The sequence below is a fragment of the Chiloscyllium plagiosum genome, unplaced genomic scaffold (genome assembly GCF_037043375.1).
Source record: "Chiloscyllium plagiosum isolate Xiang-an unplaced genomic scaffold, Cpla_swu_hap1 HiC_scaffold_5, whole genome shotgun sequence".
Lineage (NCBI taxonomy): Eukaryota > Metazoa > Chordata > Chondrichthyes > Orectolobiformes > Hemiscylliidae > Chiloscyllium > Chiloscyllium plagiosum.
In genome coordinates, this window is record NW_028270143.1 from 105,850,788 (window position 1) to 105,871,485 (window position 20,698).

General features: G+C 39.7%; 1 protein-coding gene across 5 annotated transcripts in view; it reads left to right on the plus strand.

The window, feature by feature from the left end:
* Positions 1–710: 710 nt before the first annotated feature.
* Positions 711–20,698, plus strand: part of LOC122550323 (disco-interacting protein 2 homolog C) — a 615,797-nt gene continuing 595,809 nt past the window's right edge. For all 5 annotated transcript variants that reach the window (XM_087987546.1, XM_087987548.1, XM_087987547.1 and 2 more), the window contains exon 1: positions 711–966. In XM_087987546.1, the coding sequence (XP_087843672.1) occupies positions 882–966 (85 nt within the window). In that variant the 5' untranslated portion in view covers positions 711–881. The remainder of the gene's footprint in view (positions 967–20,698) is intronic.

Sequence of the window (20,698 nt, forward strand, 5' to 3'; positions counted from 1 at the left end):
TAATTCGTGAACACAATCCATTCGGTTGAAGTTCTCTTCCTGGGCGTGAAAGCTCAGTTAACTTAAAATATTGGGTAACATCTCTGTTAAATAATAGAACAACTGTTTCGTATGTTTCTAATTTCAGGGCCAGGGTACTTTTCTTTTGTCTCAGACGTACTGTACCTTTGTCGGCATACACACTGTATCTGTTCCCTCACAAAGTCACATAATCTCACCCGTATTTCGCCTTCACTGTTCACTGCTTCCTCTGTTTTACACAATGAATCTTTCTTCCTTAGGTATTCTGATCATTTTACCTCACAAGGCATGCACATTTTATTTCTCTCGAAGAATTTTTTTTCGATTACCATTCTTTCACAGAGATTGTTTCAGCCTTTCTCAGATAAATTGTATCATTCTCTCACAAAGATGTATCATTCTCTCAGCCTGACAAATTGTATCACTCTCACACAGATACAATGTATCACTGTCTCAAACCGATACATTGTATTTCTCGCACACAGATACACTATCTCCCTTTCCTCTCTCAGACATATTGTTTCTTTATGCTTCGCATTTTTCCCCCACTCTCTTCCTCCTCCTCTTTACCTTACGCTCGCTCGCTCCCTCCCTCTGGCGGCGGCCCCGGTGCGCTCGCTCCCAGCGCGCGTCGTGCTGTGCTCTCCTGGAGCGCGTGCCTGTGTTGTGGCCGCGCACCCTACTCAGCACCCCCCCTCCTCCCCCTCTCTCTCCTAAACACAGACAGAGCAGACGCAGACATGGCGGTAGTGTGAAGCGGTGGAGATTCCCCCCTTCTATATAATATCATGCATCTCCTACAGCCCTCTGCAAAGTGCTGAAGTGTGGCCTCGTCACTCGGACACAAAGAGAGAGAGAGAATGGCGGACCGCAGCATTGATAGTCTGCCTCTTCCTCTCGAGGTGAGGGCGAAGCTGGCCGAGCTGGATTTGGAATTATCCGAAGGTAAAAACGGATTTTTCCCCCTTCTCTGTCTCTCCACCCCCTCCCCGTACGTTTAATGGGGATCCTTCCTATCTCCCTCCTTTTTCTCCCTCACCTCTTTTGTCAACACTCACAGCTTCACTTGGATTTTAAAAAATGTTTGCTTTGCAATTTATTAATGAATCAGTGTTGCCTTTCAGCTGACACTTCATTTAGCGGTGAAGTCGAAGGAGGTGGAAAAATAATATCAGGGCTGGGTTTTGCTCTGTTCCTCGCTTAACGGTTCCACAGCAAGGCTTCTTTCCTTTGATTTGTTGAAGCTATTATTTCATTAGAATTTCTCCTTCCGATTTGGATTGGATAGGACAAGGCAACATTGATATCTTAAGAAAAAAATGTAATCGTGGCGTCGATGCATAATATTTCTCCCTTGGTGTGAATTATTTGTAACGATTTATGACTATCAATGTATTTGCCAAACTTGAAATTGTAGTATTAAAAAATCATTTGACTGGAGAGGCGTGTTAATCAAGTGTGAGTATATGTTGAGTAATATATAACAAACAGATGTTCGGTTTAGGAATAGATCTCGCCAGTATATTGATGACAGACAGTATTATTTGAATGTAAAGGCAGGAGGCGGCATATTCTAGTACTTATTCCTGACATGAAGGAAAGACTTGAAAGTGGGGAGATACTAATTAGTGTCAATGTGCTCTTTAAAGTCAATGTGGCATTGTGTTGGACTTGGTGCTGGCAATTGCAGTGTCAGTCTGTAACATCAGCGTGCACTGGAAGTTTTTGATTTTCAAATAAAAGCAGGGGAAGCAAAGTCCTCTCCCTTTTGTAGTCTGCTTTCCTGCTCATACTTGTCTGGACGTAACGTGACGCTTGTTTTATCCCGCAGTTTGGAACACACAAAAAGCCGTTTGCGCCCTTTTGAGAAAAATGTTATGACCCAGTGTCCTCTAAGTTTAAAAATGACGAGTGTCAAGTTCATCAGTATATACATTTTGGCTGTTCACACCACCCCAAGTGCTGGGTTCCAGACTTGTAATCCATTTGGATGTCTGTTCATCTTTTAGAAAGAGGCAGATATTTTACCATGACCTTCCCTTAATAGCTTTGTGTATCATTCGAAAACGAGAATGAACAGAGCTGGCAGTCTGACAGGAGAGGAGCTTTGACCAGTTGCTAAAGGGTCAAGCTAACGGCTGCGGAGTGATCGATCAAATTAACCCTTTCTCTCGTTTCTTTTCCGTGAACCCAGATGTGCATCATTCTTTAGTCAAATTTCAGTAACCTTTGGCTATTGTTAATACATTCGTTTTGCGTGAATCTCGCTGGGTTAAGTTTTTTTTCTTGTGTGGGGAGCGCAGCTCCATGTGTAACGAGATTTGTGATCGAGGAATGAGCTTTCAAACTGTTGACACTTTGGTAGTACTGTAAACGCACCGGATGTTTCTTTTTCTGTTGAAATCCGATACTTTTAACGACGGTGCGGTTCAAATCAAGGTGCAACATTGTAATCACGCCTTTAGACTTTGTTCACATGCTGGTGTTAAAGTGTGTGATTGCTGCTTTTTGGCATGTCACTCAACGGTAATCATTGACAATAACTGTAGCAGTAAGTTTGCTTCAACCCTTTTATGGAGTATGCAGTGTTGACATTGTATTGGTTGGACTCGTCCCAAGACTTGCAACTGAAATGCTTAACGGTCGAGGCTGAACACAACGAGGAAGTGAAGGAATACCAAATGCAGTACTTTTTTTCCCTTGTAAACACGTAGTGATCTCATGATATGCTGCCGTTATTAATGACGTTCATTCTGCAGTCTGATCAACTGCCAATTTGAAATTGTCCATATGTGACCTCCACACTTCGTTTTCCCCCCACACTGCCGAGCATATTGAGAACGTTATAGCAGCTTGAGAATCTTTGCCGGGGCAGTTCTGCTCAGAAGAATGTTCTCTCGACTTTCTAGTAAAATTGAGCCAGTGATTTTTTTTCCTGCCTTTTTTGGATTTTGCCTTTTGTAGCTGTTTTCTTTGAAATATTTCCGATGAAGAGAATTGTCCCGCCATAAATTGCATGTGCACGGTATGTTGCCCGGTCGGTCCCTTACAATCAATCATGCACTTGCAAAAATTTAACGCTGTTATCATTTGTGTACTCGCGCCATTAAGAAGGGGAATTTAAAAAAAATCTGCAAAGGGGATGTTATGTAGTGAAAAACATGTACCTGCGAATAAAAATAGGTATTAGGATTGAGACTATCTGAAACAAGTTGGAATTTGGTAATTTCGAATCAGAACCACACCATATTCGAGTGCAGAGAAAAATGACTTGCGAGTAGGGCTTGCTTTGCTTTGGTTTGACACTGATAAAGAGTTGATCCAGTGAAACAGCAACCCTGGATTTTAAAGTGCTCAGATTTTCCACTGGACCACCTGCATATTTTATAATTAGAACAGTGCTAGAGATCTGGCAATATCTAGAGAGAAAGAGTTAACGTTTTCTGATGTGACTGTTCAAAACTGAAAACATAATTGGACTTGGAATGTGAACTCTTTCTCTATCCACAGATGCCGTTAGGCTTGCTGAGTTTCTCCAGCGCTTTGTTTTTATTTCAGATCTCCAGCATTTTGCTTTTACTTTTGCAATTTTTGTAAATCTACCAGGCCTTTAATGTCATCTTTTAATGTAAATCCCACTTTTGTGGGAGACACTTCTGTCAGTACATGAGTGTAGAAGTGCAGGAAGTGATCTCTGAAACAGGAGTTTGAAAAGCAAGTCAGGTGAGGGCCAAGCAATACTAACCAGCTTCCATTTCGTTCGTAACTCAAATACTGCTTCCAGACTGACATCTTTGCGTGTGAAATGTCATTCTTGTGTTTCAGTCTTGGTTGAGCAAATATACTCATAATCACAGACCTACTGCTATCTTTCCTGTCTCTTCCAAAAATGATCCAATCATGATAAACCATCACCAGCAGCCATGTTACAAGGCCTACAAGTTTTTTCATAACAAGATAGTATTTGGAAATCAATAATGCTTCAATTTGTCATACAGCTGATTTTGGCCAGTATGCATTGACAATTTGGCATTGTGTGCATGGTACACCAGCTGCCTCAGGCATTATTAGACACAGTGGGTTTTGACTTCTAGGAACAGAGGTCAGTGATTTGAGGGGAATGATTTGTAGGTTCTGCAGGAGCAACAAACCCCTTTTTTAAAAATTGGCCATTCAATTGGGACTAGTGAGAAATAGGTGGAGTAAAGACAGTATCTGTATGTAAGTGCCTTGTTGAGATTCAATGGATGTGTGATCATTGAAGAGTTGTGGAATATTGTAGTCCAAGTTGTAGTTGGCACAGAAAAAAAAAGGTAGCTCACATGTTTACAGGCATTGATAATATAAGCAGACAAGGTTTCTGAAACCTTACAGATTTATTACTATAACATTTCCTCTATTCTTTGAAAGCTTTCATGAAATAATATCAAATGGAAGCCCTACTATGTCTTTGTCATCAGTCATAAATGTACAATACCTAATTTAAAAAAATACATTGGGAGGAATCCAGGTAGGCAACTGCCTATGTTGTAATATGTGTTCACTTGTACACATTTGTCATTGTTGCTTTTCACAGTAGTTGAAAACTGGTTTGATTTTATGAATGGAAAGGCATCTTGCTTGTCATCTTGTGTTAAATTTATTCTGTCAGTGATCTTCAATGAAAAGCATAGGAAATTGCACTGAAATGAGGAGTCCCTGTTCTGTGGTTCCTTTACAGACTCATTTTAATGTGTCAGATTTGCTGATTTCTTGTTTTTATTATCAGATGACGGGGACACTGATCATTCACAGAAACTGCACAGTAGAAGGAGAACAAGCAGAAAGTCTGTCTTCACCTTTCTTCCCCTTTCCTTTGGAAATTTCATTAACCAACAGCTTAGTTTTAATTTGTAGTTTACAAATGAGCTATTGTTTAAGTTACATGAATTAAGTTCACCAATTGAAACAACCACCAAATTGACGAATCTGTCGGTAAATTCAATTCTGCAGCCAATCGGTGCATAAATAGAAATATGTACATATGGATATAAATGAAACAAGCCTATTGTTTGAAATTCTGAAGTTTTTTTGTAAAAGTTTACTTTTCCATATTCTTAGGGAAAGAACTTGAACTTATCTAGTGCCCTTCACAATCTTTTACGGTGAATGTAATGCTTTTTGACATGTAGCCCATATTTTACAGTAGGAAATGCTCCAGCCAATGTACACAGAGCAAGGATCCACAAATGGTAATCAAATAATCCAGTTTAAAATTGGTTGGAGGAAACATGTTGGCTAGGACAATGGAAATAAGAACCTCACTTAAAAAAAATACGTTCCTTGGGTTCATTTATGTCCACCCAGCAGGGAATTGAAGACTCAGTATCATCCAAAAGAAGACACTCTAAACCCTTCCTATGTACCCATCCAGATGCCTTTTGAATGTTTAATTGTACCCAGCCGCCACTACTTTCCTCGCAGCTCATTCCACACATGCAACACCCTCTGTGTGAAAACGTAGCCCTTTAGATTCCCCTATCAGCTCTCTAGTTTTGCACTCTGCTACCCTGGGGAAAAAAGACCTTGGCTATTCACCCTATCCATGCCTCCCATGATTTTATAAACCTCTATAAGGTCATCCCTCAGCCTTCATCCAATCAATTTGTAGTTTTTTTTATGGGCGGCGCAGTGGCACAGTGGTTAGTATTGGTGCCTCACAGCTCCAGAGAGTTTGCACATTCTCCCCGTGTCTGCGTGGATTTTCTACGGGTGCTCCAGTTTCCTCCCACAGTCCAAAGATGTGCAGGTGAGGTGAATTGGCCATGCTAAATTGCCCGTAGTGTTAGGTGAAGGGGTAAATGTAGGGGAATGGGTCTGGGTGGGTTGATCTTCAGAGGGTTGGTGTGGACTTATTGGGCCGAAGGGCGTGTTTCCACACTGTAAGTAATGTAATCGTCTAATCTAATCTAAATAAAAGGGGCTATTTTTAAGTAACCTTTATTTGTAGGCTTTTTTTTTCATTGTCAATACTGTGATGTAGAAATGGAATAATATACATAATTTGAAGGCCTGTCCAGATCACTGAAACCTGGTCAGCGGAAGAAGACCCTGCACCATCCTGGACCAACTGTCGAATAAATATAGGAAATTCACCGTGCACGATTATATCTCAATAAATGAAAAAGGAATTAATTGTGTTCCTGAAAAGATTGCAATGTGAAACTAAAAATAATTGCAGGATATTTTCAAATTCTACTGTCAGCACAGCCTGAATGTTTGAAAGTGAACATTTGTAAGGATTGTTTTGAGGTGTTTGAGAGATATCCTATTTGAAAACCATACCTGAATCATAGCATTTTTCTGTTTAATATTAGTTCAGTAGCTATCCTGTGTATTTGTCTCCCACCTCCTTTCGTAGAACTACAGTAATTTGAAAATAATCTGCCATGACTAAGGTGCTGGCTACTGAGTCACCACTTGTTGTTTTTCAGTGCTGGGGGCAAAAGAAAGTCATTATTGCACATTTTTCTTAACTTGACAGCCTGAAAACCATCTATTGTTTGGAGGCATAATTTAGAAGCAAGGGAAAGAATGAACTCTGCCTACTATGTGTGAAAGTCTACGGTCCATTTTAGATATATATTTGCTGCTCATGCATATATAATAAAATGATTGTTTGATTCATTGTTCAGAGGTTTGGGTCTTTGCAATGGGAGAAGCAAACCATCCATCTGGGGAAGTCCTTTGATGGTACTGTCTATTTAAAATCATTTTTATCAGTTGCATATGAAAACTTGAATCTACTTGCACTGGTTTATTCCAGGCGGTCATAGGAATCATTGTTTCCTTTTGTCCCATGTGTAAATGTGTTTAAAATCTCAAGCAACCTCTTAGGTATTTAGTTTTTAATTGTTTTGTTAGTTCGTTCTTGTCTGCTCCTGCAGACAATTGCACTGGTTTTTGTGGAGGAGTAACCTTTATATTGTCTAAAATGCATTCATAATTGTTCACTATAATGTAATATATAACTGTTATTTTTCAGGTAATTAGTTGATTATCACTTAATCCGCTGCAGTGATTACATTGGAGTTACTAATCCCTCAATTTAGGCCACTTCATACAATAATTAAAAGAAGTATCATGATTGTACATAGCCTTCAAATGATAACCATTGACCTCCACCCCAACTAATCTCCACAGTATTTCTGTTTATCTCTTTTTTTTTTTAATCTGTCTCTTTCTCTCTTCCCTCACTTCCTCTGTTCCTCAGTTTTGATCTATCTTTCACTGTCTCATTCCCTTTTCTCTCATATTTTCCTTCTCCTTTCTTACTCTTACTCTTTCCCCCAATACCCCTCTTCCATTCACTTTTCTGATCCAGTCTGCTTTCTGTCCATCTATCTCTGTACACTGATAACTTGCTTCAGATGACTTGAGGCCTCAGTGGACACATACAGCATGCTGTTTAATCATAAGTGTTAGATTTTCTAGTGTGGCATTAATATGTATGATTTAGGAACAAGGTTAGGTTATTTGGCCCTTCAAACCTCCACTGCCATTCAGTAAGATTTCTTGATGTTCCACTTTCCTTTTTTCCATCCATTCCCAAAAATGTTTGCTTCTCCGGGTTAACAAGAATCTATCTACCTCTACCTTAAAAGTATTCAAAGACTCCACCTCCACCACCTTCTGAGACAGGGTTCCAAAGTCTCTCAGCCATCTGTGAGGGGAAGAAAAAGATTCCTCATCTCTGATGTAAAAGAGTAGCCCTCAATTTTAAAGCATTGTTGTCTTGTTCTCGTGTCACCCAAGAGACTAAACATCATTTCTATGTATACCTTGGGAAGACCATTTAGAATCTTTCTAAGCTCCAATAAAACACACCTTCCTTCTCTGACCTCTAATGAAAACACATCCAACCTGCCCAACCTTTATTCATAAGATACCTTGCTCATTCCAGGTATCAATCTCGTAAAACTCCTCTGAACTGCCTGTCCAGTGCATTTGCATCTCTCACTGAACGAGACCAAAACTACACAGAAATTGATCTGGTCTCATCCTGTGTAACTGAAGCACAGGATCCCCATTTCATTGTTTGATTTCTGTCATAATAAAGGCCAGCATCCTATTAACCTTCCTGCATACTAACCTTTTGTAGCTCATGCACCAGAACTCCTAAATACCTCTGCATCTTAAAATTCTGCAGTCATTCTCACTTAAGTAATTTTCTCCTTTTTTATTCTTTTTGATAAAGTGTACAACTTCACATCTTCCCACATTATACTCCATCTGCCATATTTTTGTTTCCTCATTTATCTATATCAATTTGCATTCTCGATATAGTATTGTCATAATAATTATCCAACCTATCTTTGCCAACTGCAAATTTAACCACAAACTTTCAATCCCCACACCTAAGCCACTGATATACAGTAAATTGTAAACTGTTTAGCACCTCGTCACATACTGTCACCCTGAAACACCCATTATGCACATTGTGTTTTTTGCTTGCCAGTTAATTAATCTTCTATCCAAGTTAATATGTTACCCCCTATACTGCAGCTCTCTCAATAACCATTTCAGGAGCACCTTGTCAAATGCCTTTTGGAAATCCAAGTGCATCAATAGGTTCCCATTTATCCACAGCATATTATTCCTTCAGAGGATTCCGATAAATTGGTTAAACAGGATTTCCCTTTCACAAAATCACGCTGACTCATCCTGATTACCTTGAGTTATACGAAGTGTCCAGTTATAACTTCCTTAATTATCAATTCTAACAGCTTCCCCATGACTGGTTGAAAGTTTCCAGTTTCCTGCCATACTGCCTTATTGAATAGAAGTGTTATTGTGCTATTTTGTAGTCTGATGGATGCTTTCTTGGATCTTGGAAAATTAAATCAACATATCTGTCTCATTGGCAACCTTAATTTTAAGTCCATTAGGACTCTTAGATTAAATTAACCTGCAGCTCCATCAGTTTGCTCAGTACTGCTTGCCTAGTGATTATAATTTCACCAACTTCTTTTTATAATTCACTCATGGGACTTGGCATCTCTGATTGGGCCCATGTTTGTTGCTCATCTCTAATTGCCCTTTAGAAGGTGGTGGTGAGCTGCCTCTTTGAACTGCTGAAGGCAGACCCATAACGCCATTATGGAGAGAATTCCAGGATTTTGACTTAGCGATGGTGAAGGAATGGTGATATATGGATGGTGAGTGGCTTAGAGTACAACTTGCAGTTGGTGATATGTTTCCTTGTATGTGATGCTCTGTCCTTTTAGATGGATAGGTCATGGTTTTGGAAGGTGTTGTATCAGGATCTTTTGTGAATTTCTGCAGTGCATCTTGCTTAGTAGCAACAGTGTACTATCTGTGTTGGCAACTGAATGGTACCACATCCACAAACATTCAGATGGGTTGCTTTGTTCTGGATGGTGTCAAGTTTGAGTGTTGGTGCTGCATTCATCCAAACAAGTGGGGAGTATACCTGACATGTTCCTTGTAGATGGTGGACAACCTTTTCGGGAGTCAGATACTCGTTGTAGTATTCCTCGCCTCTGACCTGCGCTTGTAACAATTGTATTTATATGGCAAGTTCAATTGAGTTTCAGGTCAATGGTAAACCCAAGGTTGTTGATGGTGGAGAATTAAATGATGGTAATGCCATTGAGTTTCAAGTGGCAGTGGTTAGATTGTCTCTTATTGAAGATAGTCATTGCCTGGTATTTATGTAACATATTATCCAGGTCTGTTGCATTTGAACGGGGACTACTTCAGTCTCTGAGGTGTCGAGAGTGTGGTGCTGGAAAAGCACAGCAGGTCAGGCAGCGTCTGAGGAGCAGGAAAATCGATGTTTCGGGCAAAAGCCCTTCATCGGGTCCTGATGAAAGGCTTTTGCCTGAAACATCAATTTTCCTGCTCCTCTGACGCTGCCTGATCTGCTGTGCTTTTCCAACACCGCACTCACAACTCTAATGTCCAGCATCTGCAGTCTTCATTTTTCACCTCAGTCTCTGAGGAGTCACAAATGGTGCTTAACATCCCCACTTCTGACTCTAAGATGGAGGGAAGGTCAATAATGAAACACCTGAAGATGGTTGGGCCTACGGCTTTCCCTTCTGTCAACCACCAGATTTAAAAGTATTATCAAGATATTTTGTATTCTGTATGGTGAAGACAGAAACAAAATATTTATCCATTGTATCAGTCATTTCTTTATTATCTATTATTAATTCCTTATTCTCACCCACTCGAGACCCAACACTCACTCTATTTACTTTTTTATAGGTACATACTGAAATTCGTGCTGTTTATTTTTAAATTTCTAGCCCAGTTTCTTATCCTGATTAACTTTTTAGTCATTCTGTTCCATTCTTTATATTCTGATCAGTCATTTGATCTGCAATTATATGCTTTTTCCTGAATTTTGATGTTCTTCAGTGTTTTTTAGCTCACTATGAATGGTGAGTCTTCCCCTTGGAACTTTTATTTATTATAGGAGTATACCTATTCTGAGTATTCTGAAGTTTCCATTGAAGTTAGTGCCCCTCTACTAGTCTGTCTATTAGCTGAATATTTAATTTCATTTCAACTAGCTCACCTTTCCTGCCGACATAGAGTCATAGAGATGTACAGCTAGTTGCCCTTTTTAAAGTTTACAATTGTTTTCTTTCGATTCCTGCTTTTTCCTTTCAAAGTACAGTGTGTTCTGCTGTAATGCGACAGCTGCTTTACTCTGTAACCTCACACTTTAGAAAATCACCCACAATTTGTCAATCGTGTTATAGCCAATTCGTGTTCATAGAATCCCGACAATGTGGAAACAGGCCATTTGGCCCAAAAGTCCACACTGACCATCTGAAGAGTATCCCACCCAGACACATTCCCCTACCCTATTACTCTACATTTCCCCTGACTAGTATTTCTAACCTACACATCTGTCTACTACGGGCAATTTAGTATGACCAATTCCTAACCTGCACATCTTTGGACTGTGGGAGGAAACCGGAGCACCCGGAGGAAACCCATGTGACACGGAGAATGTGCAAACTCCACGCAGACAGTTGCCTAAAGTTGGAATCAAACCCAGGTCCTTGGCACTGTGAGGCAGCAGTGCTAACCACTGTGCCACCCTTATAATGCATGTTATACCAGAAAGAACTATAAACATAATGTTGCCATGTTATGATCACTGCATTTTTACTTTGAAATCATTAATTAAACCTGTCACATTACACAATACGAAATCTAGTAAACCTGCTCTTTGGTTGGTCCCAGAGCATGCTGCTGGAAGAAAATATCTTGAAATCATTCTGTGAAATCCTCAATGAGGCTACAATTACCACTTGGTTTGTTGCAATTTATATATAGATTTGAACCACCTTTAAGAATTATTGCAACCCTTTAACACAAGTACCAAGTATTTCGTTTATTCTGATTTGTCCAAAACTGTGATAATCATTCAAAGGTCTGTCGGTTACTCCTTCGAGTGACTAGATTCCCCTGCTGATCCTTATCTTCATCCAAACAGATTTTACATCCTGATCTCCTGAACCAAAATCACCTCTAAAGTTTTCATCAATGCCATCTTTGTTGAGGAGTGCTATCCCTCAACCCTGAGCTGAGGTTGGGCATAATGGTGGTGGGAAGAGATGCTATAAACTGGACATGCTATCTTTGGAGAGGGAAAGGAAAAAATTTGGGACAAGTGTTTTTTGTACCTGTTGGCAAGCATGATTTGGCCTGTTCTGTTCCTGCATTAGCCCGTTTGCTAATGCAGGAACTTGCTGGTGTCACCATCACATGCAACAATTTCATTGTCCTCCTGGCCAACCACTCATCTTCATAATGACTGTGTCTTCGGCTGACCAGGCCTTTTAAATTTCCTCTTTTGAAACTCCTACTAGTCCATGGTTTCTTCCCCCTTTCAAGAACCATCTTAAAATGTACCTCTGACCATTTGGAGGTAAGTAGTATTTTTCATTACTGTTGCATTTTGAGACTCTCTTCTGTGTTAAAGCTGCCACATGAATTTACGTTATTGGTGATGTCTGTTGATTATGAATAGTATTGTGTCTCAGTTGGGATCCTGATGTCAAATTGTGTCTCTCAGAATATCCATTCATACAGGATAGCAGATTGTTGACAACACCAATTGCCTCTGCCTTCATTTGTGGCGATAAGAATATTGATAAAATCTATTCCATGGAGTGATTTTCGAACAGTGAATTCATGTTGGAATGGATATAAGTTGTACAGTGCTTGCATTTGAAATTTGTTGTCATGGAAATCCTTTACTGAAATCACTGGCTCATCTTTTTTTTGTGTATTGATACCTGTGCTTATTTTAAGAGAGTATTGAATCTGCGATTAGATGTACTTGTAATTTACATGTCTTCATGAAGGTTCAGGTCTTTTGTAGTGTCCTTATAACTGGTTTTGGGTGACTAATTATGGTCATATATGATGGGATCCACATAAGTTTGGTTTGGAGAATAAATCTAAAATTGATTTTAAATATACATACATTTATTAATTCAGCAAAGTATTCTTGATAAAACAATTCAAATCACTCATTTTGACAGTGATCTTATAGTAATTGAAAGTTCATTAGTACAGGACGATCAATGCAAATCCGTTAAAGTCAGGATAGGGATTTAAATTTAATTAAGCAAACTTCTTGAATTGTATCGTGGACAGTTGCACATCAGGTCACTCAATTTGACATAGTAAGAAGAATCCCTTTTGACTTTGTACAATTTGGTTAAAAAGAAGGAAATATTGCATTGACTAAGTGACCTTTGCACTCTAGTACATCAGTAAAAATTTTGTCAAACATCAGCAAATGCAATTGTGCAAATTCTGTAATGAGCTGCATGTTAACATTTGAATTTTAATTTGGAGTCATGTGAATTAATAAAGTAAATTAAATTTGTAAAAAGTTTTGCAAGCAATATTAAAGATTCTTAACAGCTCACTGTAGATGAACATATGTTATGGTGTATTGAATCCCATTGTCCCAATTTTGTTTTCTTGCAGACCTGAGGTGGTCAAATTGCTAGTGTGTGTCCTGGTTCAGAAGGCGTTATATGACACAAAGGATAGCAAGCTGGACCAAATCAAACTGACTAACATTTATTTGTAACACAGCAAAATTGAAACATTTTGACCCTCAAAACAGCAATTGTTTAAGAATAATCTGTTATTCTTAAAGTCTGTTCGTAACCAGACTTTAAGAATAACTAATAGCAGACACACAATTTATAACTTAAACAGAAATTAATTAATAACACTAACTTTAGTAGAGCAAAGCTAAATAACAAGGTTTGTAACATATGATTAATATCCATGACTTAAACCCAGTCTTCTTTCATTGTAGCCTTCACACCCTCTCTCAGCCAGATAGATAGACACAGTTAAGGGCTAAATTGAAAGAAAATGAAAGTATTGCAATTTTACAGATTACAGATTAGATTACGGATTACATTACAGTGTGGAAACAGGCCCTTCGGCCCAACAAAATCATCCGCCGACATTTCCGCCACCTCCAAACAGACCCCACCACCAGGGATATATTTCCCTCCCCACCCCTTTCCGCCTTCCGCAAAGACCGTTCCCTCTGTGACTACCTGGTCGGGTCCACGCCCCCCTACAACCCACCCTCCCATCCTGGCACCTTTCCCTGCCACCGCAGGAACTGTAAAACCTGCACCCACACCTCCTCCCTCACCTCTATCCAAGGCCCTAAAGGAGCCTTCCACATCCATCAAAGTTTTACTTGCACATCCACTAATATCATTTATTGTATCCGTTGCTCCCGATGCAGTCTCCTCGACATTGGGGAGACTGGGCGCCTCCTCGCAGAGCGCGTTAGGGAACATCTCTGGGACATCCGCACCAATCAACCACACCGCCCCAATCAACCACACCGCCCTGTGGCCCAACATTTCAACTCCCCCTCCCACTCTGCCGAGGACATGGAGGTCCTGGGCCTCCTTCACCGCCGCTCCCTCACCACCAGACGCCTGGAGGAAGAACGCCTCATCTTCCGCCTCGGAACACTTCAACCCCAGGGCATCAGTGTGGACTTCAACAGTTTCCTCATTTCCCCTTCCCCCCACCTCACCCTAGTTCTAAACTTCCAGCTCAGCACTGTCCCCATGACTTGTCCGGACTTGTCCTACCTGCCTATCTCCTTTTCCACCTATCCACTCCACCCTCTCCTCCCTGACCTATCACCTTCATCCCCTCCCCCACTCACCCATTGTACTCTATGCTACTTTTTCCCCATCCCCACCCTCCTCTCCAAGCTCCAGGCTCACTGCCTTTATTCCTGATGAAGGGCTTTTGCCCGAAACGTCGATTTCGAAGCTCCTTGGATGCTGCCTGAACTGCTGTGCTCTTCCAGCACCACTAATCCAGAATCTGGTTTCCAGCATCTGCATTCATTGTTTATATCTTCGGCCCAACAAGTCCACACCGACCCGCCGAAGCGCAACCCACCCATACCCCTACATTTACCCCTTACCTAACACTACAGGCAATTTAGCATGGCCAATTCACCTGACCTGCACATTTTTGGACTGTGGGAGGAAACCGGAGCACCCGGAAGAAACCTACGCAGACACGAGGAGAATGTGCAAACTCCACACAGTCAGCCGCTCACGGTGCCTGTAAGCTTCTGAGTTCACAGCCCTCTGCCCTAAAAAAAACACCTCAGTCAAAACAGTTCAATTTAGTGTTGCTCTTTATTTTTCACCATTTTATGTGATTGGCTGGCCAACACAGGCCTCCCTTTGACCATGCAACAGCAATCAGCTGTCGGTCCTTGATCATAGCACATCCTGGTACTGAAATGTCTGCAGTGTTCTTAGAGTAACTAACCTGCAATTACCTTTCCAGTCTAGCTTCCATATGAAAATATGTTAGTTTGCTTGTTTGTTGTTCTCTTTGTTTAAATGAGGTGCTATTCAAAGTTCAGTTATTAACTTCAGCTCACCGTTCCGAACCAAAAATGAGAAAAATAAAGAAAAATTAATTGTGGTCTTAACAGGGGTAAAAATAGTATATTTGTTGTTAAATTTGTTATTCAGTGAGCATCTTTCTGGAAACCTCACAGGTGGATATTAAGTGGGAGATGGGTAAGGCTGAGCTACCTCCACAAGTCTCTGTCCGTTTGGCTAATGGTTTCTTGGGATGAAATATAGGAGTACTGCAGGCATTTTGGAGCGTTTTTTAATGTGAGCTGCAACTTTCAAGGAAGAAGAGGAAAACTGTAATTAATTGTAGTGTAAAAGAAATGTTGAACATATTAATTGTTTTCAACAGTCTACACCCTGTCCAGTCCTCCTGGCACAGAACGTGATCTCCATCCGTTGATTCCCTGCTGCCTGACAAGCTGTGGGTGGTGTAGTTGCTGACCCTGAGTCTGTGTGGCTGAGGTGCTCAAACAAAGTGTGTATCGATTTATTGTGACGAAATGCTGTCAATTAAACACTGAAGTAGAGTCTTGATCTGAAAAACCGTGTTTACTTTGCAGTTTTTGACTGGCAATCATGTATGTTTAGAGCGTGTTTTGTGCTTATTGTTTGCAAGCTATTATTTTTAAGATTATATGCATTGTCTGCTAAGGTAAGGTTTTGTTACTTCTGAGTAGGTGTAAGTAATTTCACTTCTGTTTCTTTTTAAAAATATGAATCAAATATGGAAAATTAAATAAGCTATTAATCAGTTTGCAATTCTGTGTACTCATGTTAAAGAAGCTTTTGAGATTAAAATTTAGACTTGCATTTGCATAATTCACCTGCTTTTTGTAGGATTTGGATTTTTTTCAGGCCTACTGAAGATGGATGGAAAGTCACATTCCTGGGTGGCAACTCAAGTACTAAAATGCTAACTAATCTCACACTGCCGATTTTAAAAATATAATCAGGCTAATCATATATTTAGATTAAATAAGGTATTTTTGTCAGAATTTGGCTGTCCCTTTATATATTGCACATTGACCTTTGTGCTTCACATGTGTGGCACAGTTTTGATTTAACAAGATTTTTGACATTTTCATGGGAAACTATTAAATTTAATTCCCTGTACACCCTCTCCTGCATGTACAATTGCAGCTATCTTCTTTTGTCTTGAATACATTGACCTTGCAGGTTGCCCTCTGTTATCTTACTTGAGGGCCAACTCAGTCCAGGTAGTTAATATACTTCTAAGCTACCTGAGTTTTACATTTAGAGTTGGTGTTGACATTTCTAGCAGCTCTGGTTGACACTGGTAGGCGATATCTTGAAAAGGAGTTTCAAGGATGACAAGGGTTAGAGAGTCATATAGCGTGGAAACAGACCCTTTGTTCCAAACATTCAATGCTGACCATGTTCCCGAACTAAACTAGTCCCACCTGCTTGTGCTTGGCCCATATCTCTCTAAACCTTTCCTAGTCATGAACTTATCAAATGTCTTTTAAATGTTGTAACTGTACCTGCATCCACCACTTTCTCTGGCAGTTCATTCCACACGTGAGCCACTCTGCTTTTTTTTTTCAAAAGTTGCTCCTCATGTCCTTTTTAAATCTTTCTCCTCCTATCCTAGGGAAACAACCTCTGCCATTCACTTTCTTTATACCCCTCATGATTTCATAAACTCCAATAAGATCACCCCTCAACCTTCTATGCTCCATTGAAAAACGTCTCAAACTTTTCAGTCTATTCTTCTATCTCAAACACTCCATTACCAGCAATATCCTGGTAAATCTTTTCAGAACCCTCCCCATATTAATAATATCCTTCCTATAACAAAGAGCAACCAGATTCATAGTAGTACTCCAAAAGACGCCTCACCAATATCCTGTACAACCTCAATGTGACATCCCAACTCCTACACTCAGAGTTCTGAGCGATGAAGGCGAGTGTGCTAAATGCCTCCTTAATCACCTTGCCATAATTTTCAAAGAATTATGTACCTGAACCCTTTGGACTCTTTATTTCACAACACTACCAAGGGCCCAGCCATTAATTGTACAAGTTCTGTTATTGTTTGTATTACCAAAATGCACTATCTCATGTTGATCCAAATTAAACTCCTGGCACCCCCTCAGCCCATTGATCCAATTGATTAAGATCCCTTTGTAATCTTAGATAACCGTCTTCTCTGTCCACTATACCACCAACTTTGATGTCATCTGCAAACTTACTAACCATACCTCCTATATTCTCATCCAAATAATTTACATAAATGACAAACAAGTGGATCCAGTACCAATCCCTGTTGTCACAGGCCTCCAGTCTGAAAAACAATCATCCATCACTACTCTGTCTCCTACCATCAAGCAAATTTTGAATCCAATTAGCAAACTCACCCTGAATCCCATGTGATCTAACTTTACTAATTAGTCTACCATGTGGAACCTTGTCAAAAGCTTTACTAAAGTCCATGTAAACAACATATACCACTCTGCCCTCATTAATCTTTTTGTTACTTCATTAAAAAGCTCACTCAAGTTTGAGAGACACAATTTTCCTTGCACAAAACCATGTTGACCATTTCTAATCATTACTTGCCTTTCCAAATATGTGTAAATCCTACCTTTTAGGATCATCTCCAACAGCTCACCTTTACCGATGTCAGACTGTCAGGTCTAGTTCCCCAGCCTTCTCTTTACTGCCTTTCTTAAACAATGGCACAACATTAGCCACCCCAGGTCCTCCAATACTTCACCTGTGTTAGTAGATGGTACAGATTTATCTGCTAGGAGCCCCACAATTTCTTAACTTCCCACAATGTCCTGGGATACACTTGATCAGATCCTAGAAATTTATCTTAATGTTTAAGATCTCGAGTACTTCCTCTTTCATATTGTGAATTGCCTTACAAACAACAATATTTATTCTCCTGAGTTCTCTCGTCTCCATTTCTTTTGCAACAGTAAAAACTGACATGAAATATTCTTTTAATATCTCTCCCATTTCTAAGGTTGTCTGTCTTGTTGCTCCCTTGCTGTTAATGTATTTATAGAATCTTTTTTAGTTTATCTTTAACCTTATCTGCCAAGGCTATCTCAAATCTTCTCTTTGCCTTCCTGATTTCGTTCTTAAGAATGTCCCTCCTCTCTTTACACGCTTGAAGAGGTTCAGTTGATCCCAGTTGTTTATATCTAATATGATTTTTTTTATTCTTGACTAAGCTTTCATATGTGTATTCATCCATTGTTTCCTTCAGTATCATTCACTTGATATAAATTTTAGCATTAATGTTCTGTGTGGTTTTGCTGCACAATGTTCCTGGATGTTCTGCCAAAGATTTTTGTATTTTGGTTACTGAATGCAAATATGTACTCAATATATGGAATAAAAAAACATTGTGGTTGATAGATCAATGCTGTAAAACAGTGCCTTTTCATATTGAGAGGGTTCAATGTTCTATCTCCGGAATGATCTGAGTTTTCTATCTGAGCTTGATCACTATCAATAAGGCTCAAGTTAGGATGTGTTGGAACAGTCTCCACTTGCCTGGATAAATGCAATTCGAACAGTACTTGAAGCTCAGCACCATCCAAGACCAGTTGCCTTCAGCATTCATTCTCTTCACTACTGGTGGACTGTGCTTGCAACAACAGTTTGTAGCTGTCTACAAGATGCACAGCAGCAACTTGCCAGCATTTCTTTGACAATAGCTTTCAAATCCATGACCTTTACAACCTGGAACAAGTGCATAGGAACACCATCACTTACAAAGGTATTCTGAGTTACATGCCGTCTTTATTTGGGAACTCATCACAATTCCTTAGCCTTTACTGGGTCAAAATCCTATTGTTTGCTACTCCGTGGTCCTGTGAAAAGCACTGTACTTTCATTGCATGTGCTTCAGAAGTTCAAGGTGGCAACTCTGTCATCTTGTCAAGGGCTGGTTCAGGCAGGCAACTAATGATTGAACTTACTAATGATGCTGTGTGTATTCTTAGCTGAATATATGATGGCAATGATATGCCTTTAATTCAGGGAAATTCCTTTGCTTTATATCTTTATAAATGTGAATGTTTGGCTCTGTAAGTTGTAAGAACAGAAGTGGACATTCTCCCCATATATGTTGCTGTAATACAGCTTGCTTGTCGTGACCTCTGACACTTTCTGCATTAGGGGCATTTCGGTGAGTAAACTACTGAAGTGCAAACATCAGAATTTTCTGTAGTTGTCATACTAAAGATTTTCAAATAATTTGCCAAGAGCATTGAACTGTGTAGCTAAATGCTTATGAATCCACTATTTGTGGTGTAAGCATTTCACTTTATTACAATCAAAGGCAAGAGTTCACTTGTGGGAGTTATGTACATGCCCCCAGCAGTAACCACATGGTAGGATAGAATATCAGGGAGGGAATAATGAATAATGAAAGCTTGTCAAAAGGGAACAGCAATTATCATGGGGGATTTTGACGTACATATAGATTGGAAAAATCAGATTGATGGGAGGGACAAATGTTTAGAGGAGGAATTCATTGGAAGTTTTCACAACAATTTCTGAGAACAGCAGATTGTGGTACCATCCAGAGAGCAGGCAATATTGGACCCAGAACAATGTTATAAATTACTGACCTTTGTAGTAAAATCTCCTCTGGGTGGCTGTGGCTGGATATTAAAAAAAAAACAATTAATTACTAAAAAAAAAATACATGAGGGGAAAAAAGTAGAGTGAGAGAAAGCTGACCAAAAATATAAAAACAGATCGTTAAATTTTTTCAGCTATTTAAAATGAAGAATTAGTAAAAGAAGTGTTGGTCCACTAGCAAATGAGTCTAGAGAATTAGTAATGGAGGGTAAAGTAATGGCAGACAAATTGAACAGGTATTTTGCATCAGTCTTCAAAGAGACGATACAAGTAGCATCCCAGAAATAGCTGTACAATGAAAGGGAGGAGGAATTTAAAAGAAGATAGTACTACTGCCCTGGTAATTGTAATTAAGTAAATTGTTGGAACTGCAAGTTGATAAATCCCCAGGCCATGATGGATTTCATCTCATGGTCTTAAAAGAAATGAAATAGTCGATGCATTGGTTTTAATTTTCCAGAAAGGTTCCTTTTAGATTGGAAAATAGCTACTGTTACACTTTATTCAAAAAGGGAGTGGGGGAGAAATCAGGGGACTACAGACCAGTTAGCTAAATGTCTGTCATTGGGAAAATGTTGGGAGCTATTATTAAAGATGTTCTAATAGGATACTTGGATAAGTTCAAGGTTACCAAGCAGATGGCCATGGTTTTGTCAAGGCGAAATTGTGTTTAACTAATTTTGGGAGTTCTTTGAAGAAGTAGCTTGTGCTGCAGATGAAGGGAACTAGTGGATGTATTTAGATTTCCAAAAGGCATTTGATAAGGTGCCCCAACATTGGTTATTGCAGAAAATTACAACTCATGGTATAGGGGTTAAAATATTGGCACAGAGTGAAGATTAGCATGCTAACAGGAAGCAGAGAGTATGAATAAATGGGTGATTTTAAGGCAGGTGGGATGTCATGAGTGGTATGCCACAGAGGCAGTGCTGGGACCTCAGCTCTTTGCAATCTATATAAATAATATGGATGAAGGGATCAAAGATATGGTAGGTAGATTTGCTGATGACATAGGTCAGAAAGTTGTGAAGAGGATTTAAGGACCTTATAAGGGGGAGCGAGATTGTGAAGGAGCAAAGATCTAGCAAATG